Source organism: Rhineura floridana, chromosome 2 (assembly GCF_030035675.1).
Source record: "Rhineura floridana isolate rRhiFlo1 chromosome 2, rRhiFlo1.hap2, whole genome shotgun sequence".
Classification (NCBI taxonomy): Eukaryota; Metazoa; Chordata; class Lepidosauria; order Squamata; family Rhineuridae; genus Rhineura; species Rhineura floridana.
The window spans coordinates 183,404,251-183,426,719 of NC_084481.1; the positions used below are offsets into that span (position 1 = coordinate 183,404,251).

Sequence of the window (22,469 nt, forward strand, 5' to 3'; positions counted from 1 at the left end):
CGCTCTTATGTGTTTTACCCTGGGTTTTCTTCCTGTCAATTTCTCATATGGAGACATGCCTATTATTCTGTGCAGAAGGTGGTTCTGAATGTAAGCAGTGTACAGAATACATTCTCCCCAATAGGTGTTATTCATATCTGCATCAGCCAGCATGGCTCTCATTGAATCCTGCAGCGACCGGTTCCTCCTCTCTGCAGTCCCGTTAGAAAATGGGCTGAAGGGAGCAGTGAGACTTTGTATTATTCCCTTCTTTTCCAAATATGTTTTAAACGAATTACCGGTAAATTCTCCTCCTTGATCTGATTTGATATTTTTGATAACAACCCCATATTGTGTCTCTGTCCTCTGTATAAATGCCTTTAATTTATCTTCTGCTTCACTTTTCTTTTTCAATAAGAATACATGTGTAAATCTGGAAAAATCATCTACAATCACTAAATAAAATCTTGCCCCACCTTTTGAACACTGGAAAGGTCCAGCCAAATCCACATGTATCAGCTGATAAGGTTTCGTGGTAGTACTTTCAATGCTCTGATTAATTGGAGTCACTGTCATTTTTGTTTTATAGCATACCTCACATTCATCCACATGCTCACAATGTGTTAGTTCCAAATCTTGACTATGCTTTGGGGTATTTTTCACTTTCTCAAAATGTGCGTGCCCTAATTTTCTGTGCCATTCATGTATACAGTTCTCATGTATGTTTTTATTTACTCCTATCCAGGCACATGTGGGTTCATCAAGCTTGCTCTCTACCATAAATATTTGGTTCTGTAATTGCATACAGATTTCACCATCTTTTCTCACAAAACATCTATTCCCTTCAAATGTAATTTTACAACCTATTTGAGCTAGTTTTCTCACCGATAGTATGTTATATTTTAAACCAGAAACTAATAACACATCTGTCAATATAGTTCCCAAATTACTTAACCTGATCGTGCCTCTTGCAATTGCATCCCGAGACAATCCGTCAGCTAGATAAATCTTCTCTTGCACTGGCTTTGATGTGTAAAATAAACTAGAGTCTGTGATCAGGCAATTAGACGCTCCACTGTCCAGAAGCCATTTAGAGTTAATTAGTTTATTATCCTCCTTAGTAATAAAGTTCACACTTGGTCTCTGACGTCCAAAGTCCCTGTTACTTTTCTTCTTACTTAAACAATGTCTCTGTATATGTCCCCGGGACCCACAAAAATAACATATTTTATTCTCTTGCCTGTTTCTTTGATGTTGTTGTTGTTGTACAGCCTCAGTCTCTTTTAACTCAGTCCTTTTACTTTCTTGTCTCCTGTTCCATTCTTGTTGAAGTTTCTGCTCTACAAAGTCCAGAGATAAAGTTCCGTGTGGCAAAGTCTCCAAACTAGAGACCAGTACATCCCATTTTCGATCAAAAGAAGATAACAGTATATAGACCATCTGAATGTCACTATGATGTACTCCTCTGTCTTGAAGTTCAGCAAATAATCTATGAAATTCAGCCAGATGCTCTGTCATAGTCACTTCCTCTGTAAAACGCATCTGATAAAGCTTCCGCGCTAAACACAGCCGGCTCCCTGCGGTTTGCTGCACATGAGCGGCTCTCAGCTTCTCCCACATTTGATTAGCTGTCGGCTCATTACTCACCAGCAACAGTTGAGAATCAGACAGCCCCAGAGTAATAAAAGCCTTCGCTTTCTCGTCTTTCTTCGTCCACGCTGCTGAAGGAGCTGCCGGAGGGGTTTTTTCTACAACATCATTCAAATCTTCTTTAATCAGAACTGCTCTCATTCTCCATTTCCAGCTGGAGTAGTTTACAGCATTCAGTCTCTCCATCGGCATCCCGGATGACAGGTTTACAGCCATGTTGTCCACTCTTTACTTGCCTCTGTCTTGCCCTTTCTTTCCTCTGCGACAACATCACGTAAACGACTCTTGAACCCCTTACTTTGTATGGTACGCTGGGCCCATAACCCTTGTCGGTGCGTGTGTATAGATATCGTACAAGTAAGAAATTCTGGTGTCGAATAGATCCAGTAAATAAGCCAGGCCAGGCAAGTTTCTTGTAAGAGTCTTTACTGACAAAAGACATTAGACACAGTTCTCTCCAAACGACTTTCCCCCACACCTGAGCTTCTGCGAGTTCCCGTCTTATCTACTTGCCAACCAGCTGCTGACCTTGACAAACCTGGCGCTCTGTTCTGCTCTGCTTAACTCTTTTGCTTCAGGTTTCCTTCTCTCTACTAAAAAAACCCTGTCTGTGAGTCTCATAGCTTGCTTTACTGAACAACAGAGACAAGGGCAGTGTTAGGTTTGTGCCACACATAGAGCTTTGAGTTTTGGCCCAAACGCTCTATCTTGGTCTCATCAGACCACAAAACCTTTTCCCACATCGCAGCTGGGGCACTCTCATGCTTTCTGGCAAACTCCAGAAGTGCTTTCAGATGGTACTTTTCGAGTAACTGCTTCTTTCTTGCCACCCTCCCATACAGCCTGGTGTTATACAGAGTTCTTGATATGGTTGACTGGTGCACCATTACTCCACTCCCAGCCACTGAACTCTGTAGCTCCTTCAAAGTAATAGTTGGCCTCTCTGTGGCTTCTCTCACAAGTCTCCTTCTCGTTTGAGTGCTGAGTTTTGAGGGATGGCCTTTTATTTATTTATTTATTAGATTTTTATACCACCCAACTAGCACAGCTCTCTGGGCGGTGTACAACAAAGTGCAAATATATACAAAAATTCCATAATAAAATACAACAACAATGTAAAAGAATAAAAAACTAAAAGCAATTACAACACATGTTAAAACTAAATTAAGTTAGATTAAAATGCCTCAGAAAAGAGGAAGGTTTTGACTTGGCGCCGGAAAGACAGTAACGTCGGCGCCAAGCGCACCTCATCAGAGAGACTGTTCCAAAGTTCGGGGGCCACCACTGAGAAGGCCCTAGTTCTAGTTATCACCCTCCGAGCTTCTCTATGAGTCGGAACTCGGAGGAGGGCCTTCGATGTAGAACGTAGTGTACGGGCAGGTTCATATCGGGAGAGGCGTTCCAGCAGGTATTGTGGTCCCGCCCCGTATAAGGCTTTATAGGTTAAAACCAGCACTTTGAATCTGGCCCGGAAGCATATTGGAAGCCAGTGCAAGCGGGCCAGAACAGGTGTTATGTGTTTGGACCACTTGGTCCACGTTATCAGTCTGGCCGCCGCGTTTTGCACAAGCTGTAGCTTCCGAACTGTCTTCAGAGGCAGCCCTACGTAGAGCGCATTGCAGTAATCCAATCGCGAGGTTACCAGAGCATGTACCACTGATGTGAGGTCCTCCCTGCTCAGGTAGGGACGTAGTTGGGCTACCAACCGAAGTTGGTAGAACGCATTCCGTGCCACCGAGGCTACTTGAGCCTCAAGTGACAGGGAAGGATCTAAAAAGACTCCCAGACTACGAACCCGGTCCTTTAGGGGAGTGTAACCCCGTCCAGGACAGGGTGTATATCCGCCACCTGATCAGAGAAACCACGCACCAACAGCATCTCAGTCTTGTCTGGATTGAGTCTGTTTGTTAGTGCCTGTGTGTTGTGATGCAGCTTCCACTTCCAGATGATTAATCCAATTGTGCTCACTGGGATAGCCAAGCACTTAGATATTATTTTGTACCCTTTTCCTAATCTATGCATTTGTATTACATTAACTCTCACTTCTGTAGAATGCTCTTCGGTCTTCATTTTCCTTCAGATCCACAGCCTGACCAATGATCCTTCAACAGTGGGGTTTTATCCTGACAATGTGACAGCAACTTTAATGGTTCACAGGTGGAGACCAATGGTAAGGTCATTGTGTCCTCGATAGGGCAATTTCTTTCATCTGTGTACACTGGGAGCTTCCACAGCACAGGGATCGAATACTTATGCAAGCAACATGTTTCAGTTTTTGATGTTTCTTGCAAACATTTCCCAACATAAAACCAATGTCACCTTACAATATTTGATTTTGAGTTTCAGTGTTTCAAAATAAAATATTGTACAGAACGAACTTATAATGTACCATTTGTAATTCAGTAATGTGAGAGCGAGAGCCAGTGTGGTGTAGTGGTTAAGGTGTTGGACTACGACCTGGGAGACCAGGGTTCAAATCCCCACATAGTCGTGAAGCTCACTGGGTGACCTTGGGCCAGTCACTGCCTCTCAGCCTCATGAAAACCCTATTCATAAGTCAGAATCGACTTGAAGGCAGTACATACATACAATGTGAGAGCATTGGTCAAGGGTCTGATTACTTTTGTAAGGCACTCGATGTGTATCTCCTAATGCTGTGAATCTCTGTAATGCAGAATAGCATTACCTAGGGGCAGATGTGCAATCACACACTCCCTCTCCTCTTTGGATCAAAAATGTCTCCCTCAGGACAGCCTTAATTGTAATTGACATCTATGCTTATATAATAGTTAATTCTAACCAGGGCCCTCTCTATTCAAGGCTCACTTTTGAAACCTACTTAAGCCTGTAGTTCTCTATATTCCTGCATATGTGAGCCCTCTGTATGTTAATTTTCTTGCTCAAATATCATTATTTTTAGAATAATAAGCAGTAATGATACATTTACTGCAAATGCAAGGGGGGGTGTATGTGTTTGTGTAAATAAATAAATAAAATCTCATAGGAAATGTCAGAAATTCAGTAAGTGTTCATGGTTACCAGTAAACCTTCACATTTTTTAAGAGATCAGTAGGAAATGTCAGCAAACTCTCATAATGTTAGCCTTGAGATTTTCCAATAGAGTGACTTCAGTAAATGCATTTATTGTCATCTCCATTATTCAATGTAAAGAATAACATTTTATAACAATATTTAATAACTGCAATTTTAAATGACAGAACTGGTTACTAGTTCTGTTGAGGAATTGAGTGTGTGCGTGTGTGTGTGTGCGTGTGTGTGTGCACTTGCAGGCATCCATATGCCTGTAGTTTGTGCTTTGGAACAGATAAGCAATATCCTAAAGTTGTGTGTGTAGAAGACAGTTCACAAAACTGAAATTTCTTTTCCTTTTCTCCTCTATAGCCATTGTACTCTTAGAAAGTCTCCAGAAAATTAGGGATGGGGGGGTTCAGTGTGGGTTGTACAAAGGTTCAGTGGAGTGGTAGGATTCATGCAACTTTCTGCTTCCTCTGTAGTCCTCTATAACATACCTCACATGCTTCAGGAATATCCCCTAACCATCTGGAGTGTTTTTAGGAGAGCGTAGGGACTGCAAGAGAGGGTAGAAATTGGTTGCAGGAGCCGCCTTCCATTCAAGCAGCTGTTGGATACAACCCCTTGACTGTACCTTTTGGCTATTGGTCTCTAATCCATTTGAAACAGCCAGTAAACCTCCCCCTTCCCTTGTGTGTAGATGATAGACAGTGTCATGATGTTAGCATTTACTAAGTTAATAATATTATGCAAGTGTCTGTCACAGGCAGGTGGTGGGCTCTCCAACACTAGAGGCATTCAAGAGGCAGCTAGACAGCCACCTGTCAGTTATGCTTTATGTTGGATTCCTGCATTGAGTAGGGGGTTGGACTCGATGGCCTTATAGGCCCCTTCCAACTCTACAATTCTATAATTTTATGTAGGTTTTTAATGGAATCTTAGCTTGTCATAGGCTGTTTTTACATTGCACTTTATTCTGTTCTACCAGTCAACTATTTCTTGACTGGTAATTTGCATGTTATATTTGACCTTTCTCATGATGTAAAAGCTAGTTCCAGAAATCTAATGGAATATAATTCAAGTTTAGCGCTAATTTTCATGTTAAATAATACCAGAAATAATCCATTTGCAAGTTTAGGAACCCAGAAGATTGTGGGAGCTTTGCGCTAGCTGCAGACACGTGATAGGCATCCCAGCATGCACTGCATTTCCACCCTTTGGGTGAGTGCCATTTTTTTTTGCCTGACGAAGGAGTTTCCACTTTCGGTTTTGGAAGGCAAGCTCAAACCATGGTTGCCAACTCATATATAATGACAAACTGATTTGCTAGAACAGCAGAAGGACCAGAGTGAAGGGAGATGAGAACGTGCAAATCTGAAGATGGCCAGGCCATTGTATATTAGTTTACATAGGATCCAATGTGCAGGAATGGTAATTGAAAATTATTAGTGTGTAGTTCTTCAGTATTGCAGGTTGCCTCATATACATAATGACCAATATTTTGATGACTTAATTATTTGTGCTTAGCTTTCAGATGCCACCATAAAAGCCTGCCTTTTCTGTTAAGATTTTAGCTTAATCGCTTAATTCTGATGCCCTGCTGTTGTTACCAAGCCTAAGTAACTGTATCTTTTGGGTTGTATGCCCCTTGCTACCTTGTCTCACCCTGGTTGTTTAAATATGATTTATTATTGAAACAAGCCAGAGTTCTCCCAAGTTCAGACATAACAATCAACTCTGGTTAGTTTCAAACAGGAAATAAATGCTTCTGATCTTCTTGTGGCTGCATCAGAGAAGAGGAGAGTGTGTGAGCCCCAGGCTTGCTAAGTCATAGTTTAGTGTTACATCCAAAATGGGGGTGTCTTTGTAGTTCCACAGGTGTGTGTCAAATGAATACTGCAAGTGCACAGTTAGCAGTTTTTTCTTTGTTACTGTTCAAATGATATAATTTACAGAATGTGTTCTTAAACATCATTCCTACACCTTCACAACTTGCTTGTGTTGCCTCATAAGGAATGTGTTGTTCACAATAGGTACTTAGAATGTATATTATGTAAATACCTAGAATTTTGGTTTTTAATTTGTCACATATACATGATGATTGATTAGAGCAATTTGCACAGAACTTTTAGTGAAGTTCATGAAAGAGAAAATACACAGACACCCCATGGCAGTTAATTACACTGCTTAACAATAAATGTCAAGAAAATGTTTTTCCCCCAAAAAGATGAATGCTGTGCTTCAGCAAAGTGCAATTACATTTCCAACATCTGAAATGTTTCATAACACTGTACATACTCAAGCAGTGAACATTTTAGCATTTTCCACACATGCACAATGGCTGACAGATGGTGAGAGTTACAGGTATAATTTTGTAACCAACACTCACTTGTTTGTATGCAAGAGGGAATTCCTGTTACCATAATGATTTGTTAATCTGAGCTAATTTATTCCTAGACAAAGAAGTATTTGCATATAGACACATTTCTTAAAACTGATCAGAAGGATTAAGGCAACGATTTTGTAGAATGTTGCTTACAAATGAGACTTTAATGTAAAGTTCCACTTTCTCTCTGAAACAATCTGCAGGCTAAAATAGTTTATTTGAACACATTTGCCTCAGCCAGAAACTAGTATCAATGTAAATGAGATGGATGCAGAAAAGGGGCTGATAATGTAGAACATAATCACTATTTATTTATTTATTTATTTACTCACACATACACACACATATACACCCCGCCCCATAGCCGAAGCTGTCTGGGTGGTTTACAGCAATTAAAAACATTAAAAACAAATATACAAATTTTAAAACACAAAAACAATTTAAAAACACAATTAATTTTTTTAAAAAAACAATTTAAAAACATTTTAATAGGACATAAGGATGCAGTCCACAATCCTGATATGCGAACACACATGCCCATGCCCTGAGCAGGTTGTCAAGTCCTAACAAAACTCATACATTATGGAAACTAGGACACCACAGTTCAGCAGTCAACACTGCAGCTATTGGCCTGAACAGTCTCGAAATCTCCTAGTTAAGAGCACCCTGTTACTCTACTATTAGATGTTGAAAGCTGCTCTAATTACTCTGATGTAGTTAACAACCTTGTGGTTGTTGCACATGGCTGATGGGTCATTCTTCATTTCCAGGTGTTTCTGACATTTGCACAGGCTTAGCTGCATTGTTCCACTGGGTGGTAGATCCAAAGTAGATCCATTTAAATTAGTGAACCTAAGCTAGTCATGTCTATTAACTTCAATGGATCTTCTATGAAGGGGACTAGCATTGATTTGAGATCCTAAGGTTTTAGATCATTCATTTGCTTGTTTTTAAACTGGCATTTGTCTTATATTATATTATATTGAGAAAAGTCCAAGCATCTTAAACAGGAGATGCTTAGAAAACTAGAATAGCGTGGCATATGATGATTAACTCTGATCTTGCTGGCTTTTGAAGACCTGGAAGATACTAATATCCATTGGGAATTCTTTTTACTTTTTGATTACATTCCTTGCACGATCTTGGTTTGAATATTGATTGACATTAAGATGTAGATAATACTTATTGTTTCTGCCTGACATGTCAATGGAAGCTTTATTCAAGGCCTACATGACTGATGTGGTTCATAAAGGGGGGGGAGTAAAAGTTGAGGCTAAAACCTGAGGTGATACTATGGCATTGTGAGGAGTAGGAAATCTCAAGAAAATAACTATACTAGAGTAGGGGTTGCCAAACATTTTGGGCCTGTGGACATATGGAGAAACTGCCAAGGGCACCATATGCATACTGCAGCTAAGTACACATCATAACCTATCCTACTGGCTTGAAAGAAGCACAATAGAATGCTTCTTTCAAGCCTAATTTTGGCAAGTGGAGGGGATCCTGTGGGCATCTAGGAAAGGCTCTGTGGGCATGTTGGCACCACATTGGTGACCCTTGCAGTAGAGGAAGAAATGTTAACTAATTTCCCCATGTACTGTTGTGGTGCAGTTGTAATCTCATTTAATTGGAAGGTTCACAGAAGAGCCCCTTTAAAGTATATGAACTTCATATTTTGGGCTGAAGGGTGGGGTACAAATGCAATAAATAGTATGTTGTCTAAAATCAAACTACTATTTGATGGGAGATTACTAAAGCACGACTAAAACTTTGGACATTACTTTCCTTCCCTGCTTTTATCCATCACAATATTTGATTATTTGTATTATGTGTAAAAGATACAATAAAATGCTAATGAAAAATATCCTCTAAAAAGACATTGCTCACTCACTGTCTTTTTATGTCTAATGTCTTTGTAATCCATATCTAAATCCTGGAATACTTTGAAGTTTCAAAACTCCTGTGTCTGCTCTCTTGAAAGAGATTCAGTGCTTATCTCTTGAGTTAAAAGGACAAATTTATATTTTATCCCTTGTAATTACTGCAGGCTTTATCAATATGTTAGAATTGCAAACTTTTGATATTTACTTGTTGGATCAGTGCTCTATATCACTTTACCTCTTGAGATAAATATCTTCATTACCATATCAAATGGGGGAGGGACATGCTATACTGTTTTTAGCATATATTATATACCACTGACATGAATAAATCTTCACAAGAAGAAAAAATATAGATATAGGTAAAATATTAATAGTGATGGTGGTGATACCATTTTGAGACTTTTTTCCCCTAAGATAAAGACTATGAGTGATACTGTGATTGCTGCAAAGAGTGAAATCTCCAGTAGTGTAGACAAGCTTACATGCATATAGTTTGTGGGTAGCAACTGCAGACTAGCAGTTGGTGGCAAGGTTTGTTACTACATTGACTCCCTTTGCACATTCACTGTACATATGCATGTCACCTATAGAATGCATAGAGAAGACTTGCTTAATTAGCAAGTATTAAGACAGAAGGCAAACTCAGAGGAAGACAATGATAAACCACCTCTGAATACCTCTTACCATGAAAACCCTATGAACAGAGTATCTAAAATGCAACATGAGATAGTGCTGGAAGATGAGACCCCCAGGTCAGAAGGCACTCACCGAGCTACTGGGGAAGAACAAAGGAAAAGTACGAGTAGCGCTGTGACTAATGACGCAGCTGGGTCAAAGCTGAAAGGAAGCCCGGAGGCTGATGCGCACAGATGTGAAAGGAGAGTCTGGAGTTGTACATCGTGCACAATAGGAACATGGATTGTGAGAGGCATGAACCAGGGAAAGTTAGAAATTGTCAAGCAAAAAATGGAATGTATCAACATTGCAATACTTGGCGTGAGTGAATTAAAATGGATGGGAATGGAACATTTTCAATCAGGCAACTACAAAATATTTTATGCAGGAAATGAGAAATTAAGAAGAAACGGGGTTGCTTTAATAGTGAGAAGTGATGTAACAAAAACCATTAAGAGCTATAATGCAAGGTCTGAGTTACATCAATGAGATTTAACCGGAAACCTATTAACATAACCATTATCCAAGTCTAGGCTCCAATGGCAAATGCAGAAGAAGAGCAATTCGAGAACTTTTATGCAGAAGAACAGGAAGAAATTGATCACACACCAAAACAAGATGTGCTGATAATCATGGGAGCTGGAATGCAAAAGTAAGGAACAGAGAAAAACTAGGAATTGTGGGGAAATGGGGCGTAGGAGATACAAATGAAGCAGGAGAAAGATTTATTGAATTCTGTGAAGCCAATTTGCTTCTTGCGAACACATTTTTTTGAGCAACCAAAAAGACGACTGTGCATGTGGGCATCACCAAATGGTCAATATAGCAATCAAAGTGTTTATGTACTTGGTAGCAGAAGATGGAGAAGTTCCATCCTATCTGCGAAAACAAGACCAGGAGCAGACTGTGGTACAGATCGTGAAGTGGTCATATTGAAAATCAGAGTAAAGCTAAAGAACAACAACAAAGCAATCATAATGCCAAAATATAATTTAAATAGCATCCCAGAAGAATATAAAGATCAAATAAGGAACAGCTTTGAGGCTTTAAACTTAGTTGCCAGAGAACCAGAAGAACTATAGATTGAAGTCAGAGACATTATCGGGGAAGAGTGTAAAAAGACAATACCTCTGGTTAAAAACAGAGAAAGACCTCAGTGGATGACAGAAGAAACTCTTAAAATGGTTAAAGAGAGAAAGAAAGCAAAAGGAGATAGAAACACGGTTAGAATCCTAAATGCAACAATACAGCAATTAGTATGCAGGGACAAAGAACTATTGCGATAGTTATTGTATAGAAATAGGACAACAAAAAAGGTAGAATAAGAGCCCTATTCCAAAAGATTAGAGAAATTTTAAAAAATTAATTAATAATCGAAAGGGGAACACACTGACTGACCAAGACGAAATAAAAGGAAGATGGAAGCAATACACTAAAGAACTCTATAAAAGAGATGCAAGGATGACAGATTCATTCATGGAGGAACCGTATAATGTAGAACTAGAAATTTTAGAATGTGAAGTGAAAGCAGCTCTTAAAATACTTGGAAGAAACAAATCACCAGATACAGATGGCATACCAATAGAGTTGCTACAAGCTACTGAGACTGAATCTGTCCAAATTTTGTCAAGAAATATGGAAAACTAAAGAATGGTCCACAGACTGGAAGTGTTCAATATACATCCCAATTCCAAAGAAAGGGGATCCCAGGGAATGCAATAATTATCAAACTATTGCCTTAATATCCCATGTAAGTAAAGTAATGCTCAAGATTCTACAACAAAGGCTCTTACCATATATGGAGCAAGAAATGCCAGACGTCCAAGCTGGGTTTAGAAAGGGAAGAGGCACCAGAGATCATATCGCAAACGTACATTGGATAATGGAACGGAGCAAGGAGTTTCACAAGGAAATCACCCTGTGCTTTATAGAGTGCAGCAAAGCCTTTGATTATGTAGATCATGAAAAACTATGGAATGCTTTAAAAGAAATGGGGGTGCCACAGCATCTGATTGTCCTGATGCGCAACCTATACTCTGGAAAAGAGGCTACTGTAAGGACAGAATATGGAGAATCCGACTGGTTCCCAATCGGAAAGGGTGTGAGACAGGTGTATTTTTTATCACCCTACTTGTTTCATCTACACACAGAACATATCATATGGAAAGCGGAATTGGACCAAGATGAAAGGTGTGAAAATTGGAGGGAGAAATATCAATAATTTAAGATATGCAGCAGGTCTGTGGAGTCGGAGTCGGGAGCAATTTTGGGTGGAGTTGGAGTCGGTAGAAATGTACCGACTCCGACTCCTTCATAAATGGCAAATGTATATTAACCAGTAATAACAAATTTACTGTGGTAAAATGGTAGCACAAGGCATTTCATCACCACAACGTGAATCCAGAGCTTGGAAAAGTTACTTTTTTGAACTACAACTCCCACGAGCCCAATCCCTGGGGCTGATGGGAGTTGTAGTTTAAAAAAGTAAGTTTTCCAAGCTCTGGATTCACGTGGTGGTGATGAAATGCCTTGTGCTACCATTTTACTACAGTAAATTTGTTATTACTAGTTAATATATATTTGCCATTTATGAAGGAGTCAGAGTCGGACAGTAGAAAAATAGAGGAGTCAGAGTTGAAGGTCTGGCGTACCGACTCCAGAGCCCTGATATGCAGACGATACCATACTCTTAGCAGAAACCAGCAATGATTTGAAACGAATGCTGATGAAAGTTAAAGAAGAAAGCACAAAAGCAGGACTTCAGCTGAACGTCAAGAAGACTAAAGTAATGACAACAGAAGATTTATGTAACTTTAACGTTGACGAGGACATTGAACTTGTCAGGGATTATCAATACGTTGGCACAGTCATTAACCAAAATGGAGACAAGAAATCAGAAGAAGGCTGGGACTGTGGAGGGTGCTATGAGAGAACTAGGAAAGGTCCTCAAATGCAAAGATGTATCACTGAACACTAAAGTGAGGATCATTCAGACATGGTATTCCCAATTCCTATGTATGGATGTGAAAGTTGGACAGTGAAAAAAGTGGATAACAGAAGAATCAGTTCATTTGAAATGTGTTGGAGGAGAGCTTTGGACATACCATGCAGAGAAGACCATTAATTGGGTGTTAGAACAAATTAAACCAGAACTGTCACTAGAATCTAAAATGATGAAACTGAGGTTATCATACTTTGGACACATAATGAGAAGACATGATTCACTAGAAAAGACAATAATGCTGGGGAAAACAGTAGAAAATGAGAAAGGCCAAACAAGAGATGGATTGATTCCATAAAGGAGGCCACAGACCTGAACTTACAAGTTCTGAACAGGGTGACTCACGACAGATTTTGTTGGAGGTAACTGATTCATAGGGTTGCCATAAGTCGTGATCGACTTGAAGGCACATAACAACAAGACAGAAGGAACAGCTAAGGTGATGAGTCCTCGGGGGGGGGGGTTTGAATGCTTTACTGTTTCATCATCCAAATACATTTTATTAACAGATTCACCTTGTTTAAAGCCATGAATATCAGTGAGAAGATAAAAATGTCATAAATAAGTGAAAAAGAAAGCCTGGTAGGTTAGTGCTGGTGTTATTAAGCACTATGCCATTGTTGAAAACCATTCCTATGTGCTGGGCTGACTTTTCTATTGTGCATTATTCTGTCTCGTAAATCTAACATCACACCCAGTGCTCATCTACTGCCAAAAATAATATTTGACTTATATAGGTATCTACTAGCTTTCCTTGCCTTCATACTTTTTTTAAGAGTTATTTCATTCCTCCTTTTTAAAGAAGCTTGTATCAGTAACTCCAGGCATAGCTTTGCAGTATTGGGTCAGAGATAGATTTGTACAAGATTGGTCAATTTATATAGTTTCTAAAAGACCTATAAATGTTATTCAGTCACTTCTGAAAGCACTTTATAACATTTAATTATGAAATGCACCTTTTACATTCTTTTCATTATTTCTCATTCTGTGCATATTCACTGAGTAAGACTGTGTGTATTTGTCTAGTTGATGCCATGCTTGCAAGATCAATTTAATGTTTCCAGCCTCATTACTCTTTCTGGCAATGCTTTTTAGACCAGTTAAGGGAACCTCTAACCCATAGGCCTAACAGGGCCTGCCAGACTTTCCCATGTGGCCCATGAGGCCATTTGGGGCAAGCCACGGCCACCTGTCCATCAACTGATGATAGCTGTAGGAAAGGTAAAGCTGTAGCCACAAAGGAATAAATGGAAATGCAACCTAAGCCTTAGAGTGAGATCCTGATTGTTCCTTTGCAGCCACGGCTTGAGTGTAGTGTTGTTTAAATTTGGTGCATCATCCTGTTGCACTGCTTTTGGTAGGGATCAAATACACTCCACCAATCAAGAGTTCCTGATTGTATCCAATCCCTGCTTAAAGCAGCGGAACCAGATGCGGCACCAAATTCAAACTACCACTGCAAAGAAACAATTGGGAATGCATTCCAGATTCTTCCTTTGTAGCCAAGGCTTTACGTTTCCTGTGCCTGATGTCATGATGTCAGGTGATCAGGTGGGCATGGCTTTCCCACTTTGCTATGCCCACTTCTGCCTTAGTCCATGCCCTCCATTGGAATGTGGCCTGTGGGAGGCTGGCCACAACCCAATCTGGCCCTTGGGCCAAAAGTGTCTTCTCACCCATTTTCAATATCAGTTTTAATCAGGGGATACAGGAAATTTACACCAAGGGAAGTCTTTCTATAGCTTAGCAGTGTTCTTGATCATGAGGAGGCTGTTAGGACAATAATTTGAGACATCCACTAACCTGAGTGGAGCATAAGAAATAAGTAATTTTTACACTAATGCAGAGCACCCATGGTCTCAAAGCTATGTCATGATCTACAAATGACATTACTTTTATTCAGATGTGAGGCATGCATTCAGACATAATGCTAACCCATAGTTTAGTGCTGTGGGAACAAGCCTGGATGCCCCCTATTTTCTGGTGTGGCCACAAGGAGATGAGTAGCTTTTGCTGCTGTTTTCAGCTATCCACAGTTACTCATTTCAGCCAGACACAGAATGGTGGTTAGAGTTTACTATATTTAGAGGAGAGGAAGAAACCCTCTTTTTTTCTAGACTGCTGCATTACTCAGGATACTCTTTCATGGGCAGAATGCTGGTGATGGACTAGGTGGAGGCAGACCGAAAAATAAGGCACCCCACTTTCCTATGCCACTCTTTCTTCCCTTTCCCCTTCCTTTCTACCTGCATGAAATTAGGCTGAGGGACATGTGATCCTCCACCTGCAAGTTGCCCACTCCTTGATTTAGGGAAACAAGCCAGGATTGTAAAACAGAGCCTGAAGTTGCCTTGTTTGCTTGAACCATTGTTAATAATAGTTTGTCCAGGTTTTGGATGTAATGAGTAACCAGGTTGAAAGTGAACAGTTGAAAGTGGGAGGGAAATGATGAGGGAAGAATATGGGCTCTGAGGCTTCGGTACGGATGCTAAACTATAGTGTAAGATTGTGTGTGAATGAGACTATTGGGAAATACTATTGATCCTAGTTTGTTCTTACTAATTAGAGTTTAAACAAACCACAATTCTCCAAGTTCAGATGAACTGTAGATCCATTTTAAATTGGATCTCTGGTGTGTGAAAGGGAAGGACCAGGAGCAGGGAAAAGGAAGCACCCAAATTGAAAGCTTGGCATGGCTTGTTGATGCTGCTGAAACTGGTTTCCCTTCACATCTGAAATGGGTCATTTTGGTTAATGAGAGTTGACTTGATTTGAAGCATTTTATTTTCTTAAGATTTTCATCTTCTGTTGGTAAGTTGTATTTTAATTAAGACTGTTCTGAAATAAATGGACAACAAAATGCAGGTTTTAAGGTTAAGAGAGTGGATACTGCATGCTTTCACAATAATATAGATTAAGCCATGCTGATTACTTTGAACAAAGCTATGCTCCTGTGACTCACATCTGATATGTACTTTCCTCTCATAAATATCCCCTTGTCAGTTTGATACCTGGGTCTCTGTGCTGGTTGGGCTTACACTCATAATGACCAAGGAAGGTTTCTATTGATGCCGAGGACTATTGACTTGATGGAAGAGTGTTAGAGTACTTATATATCAATCTATTGGTTCTTTCTGCCAGTGGTAACATTTGCTGGAGCTTTGGGATGGGCATTCTCTCTCCTCTACCCCCCTACACACAAGCACACCACACACCCTACCCCTGATGAGTGATTCTCAGCCCATGTGACCTGCACAGGGCTTTTCATGTAACTTAAAGTGTTCCTTGGCATGTGGTGTTGGTGCTGAGAGCCCTGCTAGCAATAGCATTTGGTTAAAAGCTCCCTGCATTGATGTTGAAGACTGTAGTAGGTTTGAACCATAACTTTAAAATGGATCTTATCCCACTTTATCTGTGACCCTTTCCAGGTTGACTGGCACCAACTGGATTACCTAGTAATTGACATGCCACCTGGGACAGGAGATGTACAGCTATCAATCTCACAGAATATTCCAATTGCAGGTATCTTTTACAGACTTACAGTGCAATCCTAGCCATGTCAATTGAGAAGTGAGTCCTACTGAATTCAGTGGGGTTAGTACCAGGTATGACTGGTTTGGTAGCTACAGCCATCCAGCATGTTGGCTGGTTTGACTGTTTTGGACCATATAACACCAGTCTTTCAAGAATCTGCCTATTTGCTACAGAGTCAAATTCATAGTTTTGGTTTTGATGTATAAAATCCTGAATGACATAAGACCCAGTTATCTGAAGGTGTGCTACTCTGAGTACTGTCCTGCCTCTGTGGCTTAAGTTTTACTAGAGAAATCCTGCTTGTTAAACAGCTGCTGAAAGAAGCTCATGGGATTTGAACTAGGGGCAGGGTCTTCTTGGGGATGGCACATGGTTATGGAACAGTCTTCCCTCTGTATGCCTGGCACCAGCACTGGTTCATTTTCGGTGCCTGCTGGAAACCTTCCTCTTACTCCAGATTTCTAGGAATGTATTCATCTAAAGCCAAAGGCCTGTACTGAGAGGAGGAAGGGAATGTTTTAGTATATTGATTTATGCAATATTGCTGTTTTGATATTTTTGAATGTATACTGTGTTGACTTTATTGTTGTGACCAGATCTGAGATTGCTCGATGATGGAGGGGATATAGTTTTGCCAGTAACAATGTCGAGAGTGAAGAACCATGTTTTGCAAAACAGAATTGGAAAATACGTTTTGAAGTGAATTGGCATACCAGAGTTACAGCCAATGCTCTACCTCTAAAGACCACAGCACCAAAAGAAGAGAGTGCTGGGTAGCTGGGATGGAATGCACACATGCATCTATACACCATGGTGTGCCAGGGTGTTGGCTTGAAAATAAAAATAATGGTTTGGCATAATGACTGAAATAAGCCATTCATTGGCCTAGTATGTAGACTACTTATTATGAATAAGAATGTCTAAGAGAGGAAATGTTTTAAATTTATATATGAAAACTGGCTAGCAGCTAGATGCTTGGCATAGGATATAACTGTGTTTCCCAATGTGGTAGCTATGAGGACCATGGTGCTCTCAGACAACCCCCAAGGCCCCCTGCCAGTCCCATTCTTTTTTTTAAAAATGAGGATGGTTCTTTTAGCATTTTGGAGAGGTTGGCTGCTTTTTTTGTCTGTGTTTTATTTCTTTTGGGTTATATTGGTTTATTGAGTTATATCCAGCACTGCTGTTGTGTCACACAACAGGACTTTCCCTTCCTCTTCTCCCTCAGTGCAGCCTAAAGTCTGGTTTTCAGAGTCAGGAGACTTTTGGAGCATATTTTGGGGACACAGAGGGAGGAGGAGACGGGAAAGACCTGTTTTGCAAAAGGAACTCTGCTTGTGCACTGTTTATTTATTATTTATCATTTATTTTATTTCATTTTTAAACCGCCCATAGCGAATAGCTCTCTGGGCGGTGTACAAAAGATTAAAAATACAGAAATACAAAATATCACAATAAATAAACTGAAACAAAGAGATTTAAAATTGTAACATGAAACACATTAAAATGCCTGGGAGCAAAAGATAGAAGCGTTGGCGCCAGGCGTACTTCTTCGGGGAGGCTGTTCCACAATTCGGGGGCCACTACAAAAAAGGCCCTAGATCGAGTAACTGTCCTCCGGGCTTCCCGATGGGTTGGTACCCGGAGGAGGGCCTTAGACGCTGAGCGAAGTGACCGGGTCGGTTCATAGCGGGAGAGGCGTTCCACAAGATACTGCGGTCCCACGCCGTGTAAGGCTTTATAGGTCAAAACCAGCACCTTGAATCTGGCTCGGAAGCAAATAGGTAGCCAGTGCAGAACCTGTTGGATACAACTACTTACCTATTTTTATGGGGTGGGTTCTGAGCATGGTCTTTTTTTCTTCTGTGAAGTGGCTATTTTGTGCTGCCCATGATAGTTTCTTAGATTTTCAAATTTCAGGTCCAGAAATGTTGGGCACCCTTGGGGTATATTGACAGCAGTACTGACAAGCCATAGCAGTTTATACAAGAATTAAAAGAGCACTGGGGAGCTTTTGAAATCTACCCTAGCCATGAGGAAGCTGCTTTTCTATGAACAGCTCCATCCCAGCTGATGTGACTAAATGACTCAAAACGTACGAGCGGGGAGCAATCCCGCAGATCTCTCTCATAAAATTGACACTCTGCCAAGAGGTCCATTGCCAATTGAATGGGAAAAACACATATAAGATAGTTGTTCCCACCCCCAGTTGGGTCATTTAAACACTACCCCATGGATGTGGAAGCAGCATGGAGAAGTAACTCTCATGTGACTCAGATAATGTTTTAAAGGGTCCCTTTGCCATTGTTTCAAGAATAAATGTTTAGAATCAACGTTAGCATGACAAGTCATGCAGAAACTATGGAACAGGCTTAGTCAGCAGATGCTTGGTCACTATTATTGACTAGCAGTTGGTGCAGCATATACCCCAGCATGAGTCTAGCCCCTTTTTTTTTTGGCTGTCTTGAAAATCCATTTGGCATGTTAAATACTATGTAAACCTCTTTCAGGATTTTTTATTGAGAAATATATAAATATTCTAAAAAAAGAAGTAGTAATAAGATAAATACCAATTGAACACTAAACAATTATGGGGGCACTTCTTTCACACCAAAAGCTTCCTGGATTGATTGGCAAAGAGGCAATTTGCATATAGCCAGGAACTGCAGACCTTTTAAAGTAGATGCCTCCTTATGTATGCCTCCTTATGTATGGTTTAGTTTATATATAAGAATAGAACTGATTTAAGTAAATGGGCCTTTTGCTGCTTGGTATGTGTCTGTGCTATATCCATAAAAATAATCACAACCTGGTTTTTATTGGAGAATGTAGAAGGCAGAGTAATGAATTTCTGCATACAAGATTGTGGAGAAAATGTGAGCCAACGCCAGTTCATGTCAAAAGAAGCATAATCCACACAATATCTTGTTCATTCAATCATCCTTAATATAGTTCATCTCTGAAAAGTGATTAGGTAAAAAATTATACATTCTGTTTAAGTAGAGCTGTTTCTCCAGTGAATTTCAGTCACGTTTGCTGATTTTAATGATCAAAATAATTTCATACTTATCAATCCTGCTAATCCTGCAGAGACAGTACTGCTTAAGGGAAAAGAATCTGAATCTTGTTCCTCAATAAGATTGTCTCATACCTGAATATGAATATTTTCCTATGAATGAATAAATGTGTTGGGAACTGTTAGGGGATTGGAGGGAAGGAGCAATTACTAGGTAGGAAGGAATGTTTATCCCAAATATAATGGTGGGTTTCTGTATGTTTGGTTAGATGTAGGTGGGTTCCAGAACTGGAAGTTAACACATGCTTAAAATTGCTTTATTAAAGTAACATATGGACTATAGCTATAGTACTACCACTGTGAAAATAAAGCATTGATAGAGTTAATGGAGACAGTGGAGGAGTAATTCCAAGGGTTGTTTACAATGGCAGCTTTGCCTTAGTAGAAAGTGCTTTCACTCTTATTAATTGGAGCACCTGATTTCCACTGATTTCCACCCAACCACTTAAGCTTTGCTTCAGCATTAGGAGATACTTTGGAACAGAATGGGAAATGACATTGGAGAGCTGCAGTAGGTAGGTTGGGGGCTATCTGTGAAAATTGGGCACCCCAGTATATGTGAATGGAGGCACTTCCTGCTAAGGCAAAGCTATAATTAATATTTAAATATAGTTCAATATGTTTTTGTGCAAGACAGCATTCTAGGGAATGAAATACTCTTATTAAACTCAATAACAGTATTGTTGACAATATTGGCTGTAACGATGGTATATGTTTTCTTTTCTTTTTTCCCCCAGGAGCTGTGATTGTGTCAACTCCTCAGGATATAGCTTTATTGGATGCCCGCAAAGGAACTGAGATGTTCAAAAAAGTAAATGTGCCGGTAAGCCTTTACAAATACATGTTGTTTGACACTTCTAAATAATGGTTAGACCAGTCCCTGAAGCAATTTTTATCCAGTCCTGGGGACCCTGTCAAATTGTAATCAAGGTAAGGTAAAATATTTGACTGCAATTTCACCTTGAGGGGAAGACCTGAAGTTCAGTGATAGAGTACATTTTTTGCATGCAAAAGGTCCCATGTTCAGTCCCTGATATCTCCCATGTAGGACTAGGGAAAACTCCTGTCTGAAATGCTAGAGAGCCACTACCAGTTGGTGTGGACAGTACGGAGCTGGATGGACTAGTGGTCTGATTTGGTAAAACAGCTTTCTATGTTCACAATTTCAGGGAAATAACTTTCCTTCCCTCAAGTTGAAGGAAACCCACAAGGCTAATTGTTCTTCTGAAGTTGAGGAGCTTTTAATGCTAGATGGATGCTGACTATTTAGGAGGTGATCAAACTATGGGGCAAAGTAAGTTTTTTATTCATGCCACAGCCATTTGGATTATCGTGACCATTTAGATAATAGTGGCCTAAGAATACAGGAGGCGGTCATACCTGTTTTAAGAAATGTATATTCTTTACCTGTTCTAATTTGTTGATACATCTTTTGGGAACACATTTATATCTATGCTATAAATAACAGATGAGTGTTGAAGGTGGTGAGAGCCAGTGTGGTGTAGTGGTTAGAGTGCTGGACTACAACCTGGGAGACCAGGGTTCGAATCCCCACACAGCCATGAAGCTCACTGGGTGACCTTGGGCCAATCGCTGCCTCTCAGCCTCAGAGGGAGGCAACGGTAAACCCCCTCTGAATACTGCTTACCATGAAAACCCTATTCATAGGGTCGCCATAAGTCAGAATCGATTTGAAGGCAGTCCATTTCCATTTCGTTGAAGGTGATAGTAACATTATTTCAGAAATTAATGGTGGGTGTAGTACTTGGCTGTACTAAAATACAGCCTTTGTAATCCTAAATATGCTACAGTACAAATTAACCTGAAAAATACCAGTTATATACTTACATCACATATGTAGCTTTCATTTATTTGGGTATTATTGAGAAGCTTGAACAAATGTGTTTCTTTGAGGAGGATTTAAACTTTTAGCTGTGTAGTTATGTAGAAATGGAATTGTTGTAACTTACTGTCTTCCCCTGTTCAGTGTTCCAGTAGCAAGGATGGATACAAGCTCATCGCTGAGAACTGCCAAAACCTGCCATATTACATCGTACAACAAACGGGCAGGGAATAAGGGACATAAAGGGCTGCCAGGTGATGTGGATCTTTGGAGCTTTTAAGATACAGACAGGCTGTATGTCGCCCTTGTCCTGTTGTACCCCGCTTGCCCTCACAACTGAAGTTACCACTGAATTTGTCCCTGCCATTGCCATATCTGCTGCTGCTACCGAATGCTGCCTTAAAATCAATCACCCAGGAGTGTTTTTAAAACTTTTGTTGTGTTTTGTTCAGTTGCAGCCTTGAGCTTGACTCATTTTTGCCCCAGCTGACCCCTGCTTTACTTCTTCCTTTCTGTTTCCAAGTGTAGACATGTCAGGTAGAGAGTCTACCTTCTAGGTTCTATAGTTGAGCATCAGGTCCTGCAGCTGCTTAAAATGAACTAGTGTGAACCTCTGCCCCTCAGAGCTTTTGATGCAGACAAAAACTGATGCAATTTTGCCTGCATTAGCAGCATTGGGGAGTGGAGGGGTGGGGACTTAAAGTGTGTGAGGGAGGGAGAGAGGGAGGAAGGATGTGATGTAAGGATGAGTGTGCATCCCCCAAACCACTGCCTACCCCCTGCATGCAGCCCTTGGGGCCAAAAAGGTGCCCACATCTAGTTGCTTTAATATTTTGATCCGTAATCTGAGTTGACTTGGTCTTCAACCACACGTTTCTCTCCCCCAACCCCCCCCCACCTTTTGATTTGAAACATACAAACTATGGGTGATGATAACTTTCATTGGAAGAACTACTAATGGTTAAGGATGGTCATAATTTAAAGCACAGTGAAATATGAAAAAGTAAACAAATCAAAGGAGGTATGTGTTTTTTACAGTGCATTATACTCCAACTACCACTTAATCAAGACACTGCTTAGTCAAAACCCATTAAAAAGGCTGTTTATCTTCTGCAGTTCCTTACAGAATTACTCATAGAATTTGGCATCTGGGGCAGAATGTTCCTGAGAACTGAACAAAATCTCTTTATAAAATAACAAAGACTGAAAGTTAATGGGACCTCTCTGATATACATACTGTAACTTATAGTGATTTCCACACTGCTGGTTTGTTTTTTTTGTGCCTGTTTCATTTAAAGATGAAAGTATTTCAAGACAGATAAACAAATTATTAGTAGGACTGAGCTGATATGGAGTGATTTTTTGTGAATGCTTTTTGGCAATGTCAGAAGGCTTTATCCCCACCTCAA

General features: G+C 40.1%; 1 protein-coding gene across 9 annotated transcripts in view; it reads left to right on the forward strand.

Annotated features, from left to right (window-relative positions):
- Window positions 1-22,469, forward strand: part of NUBPL (NUBP iron-sulfur cluster assembly factor, mitochondrial) — an 84,617-nt gene that overhangs the window by 45,348 nt on the left and 16,800 nt on the right. For 7 of the 9 annotated variants that reach the window (XM_061611596.1, XM_061611597.1, XM_061611598.1 and 4 more), the window contains 2 exons: window positions 16,036-16,129; window positions 19,955-20,040. In XM_061611596.1, coding sequence (XP_061467580.1) covers window positions 16,036-16,129; window positions 19,955-20,040 — 180 coding nt within the window. Of the gene's footprint in view, window positions 1-16,035; window positions 16,130-19,954; window positions 20,041-21,204; window positions 21,315-22,469 lie in introns of all 9 variants that reach the window. The other 2 variants (XR_009760712.1, XM_061611600.1) reach the window with 1 other exon arrangement.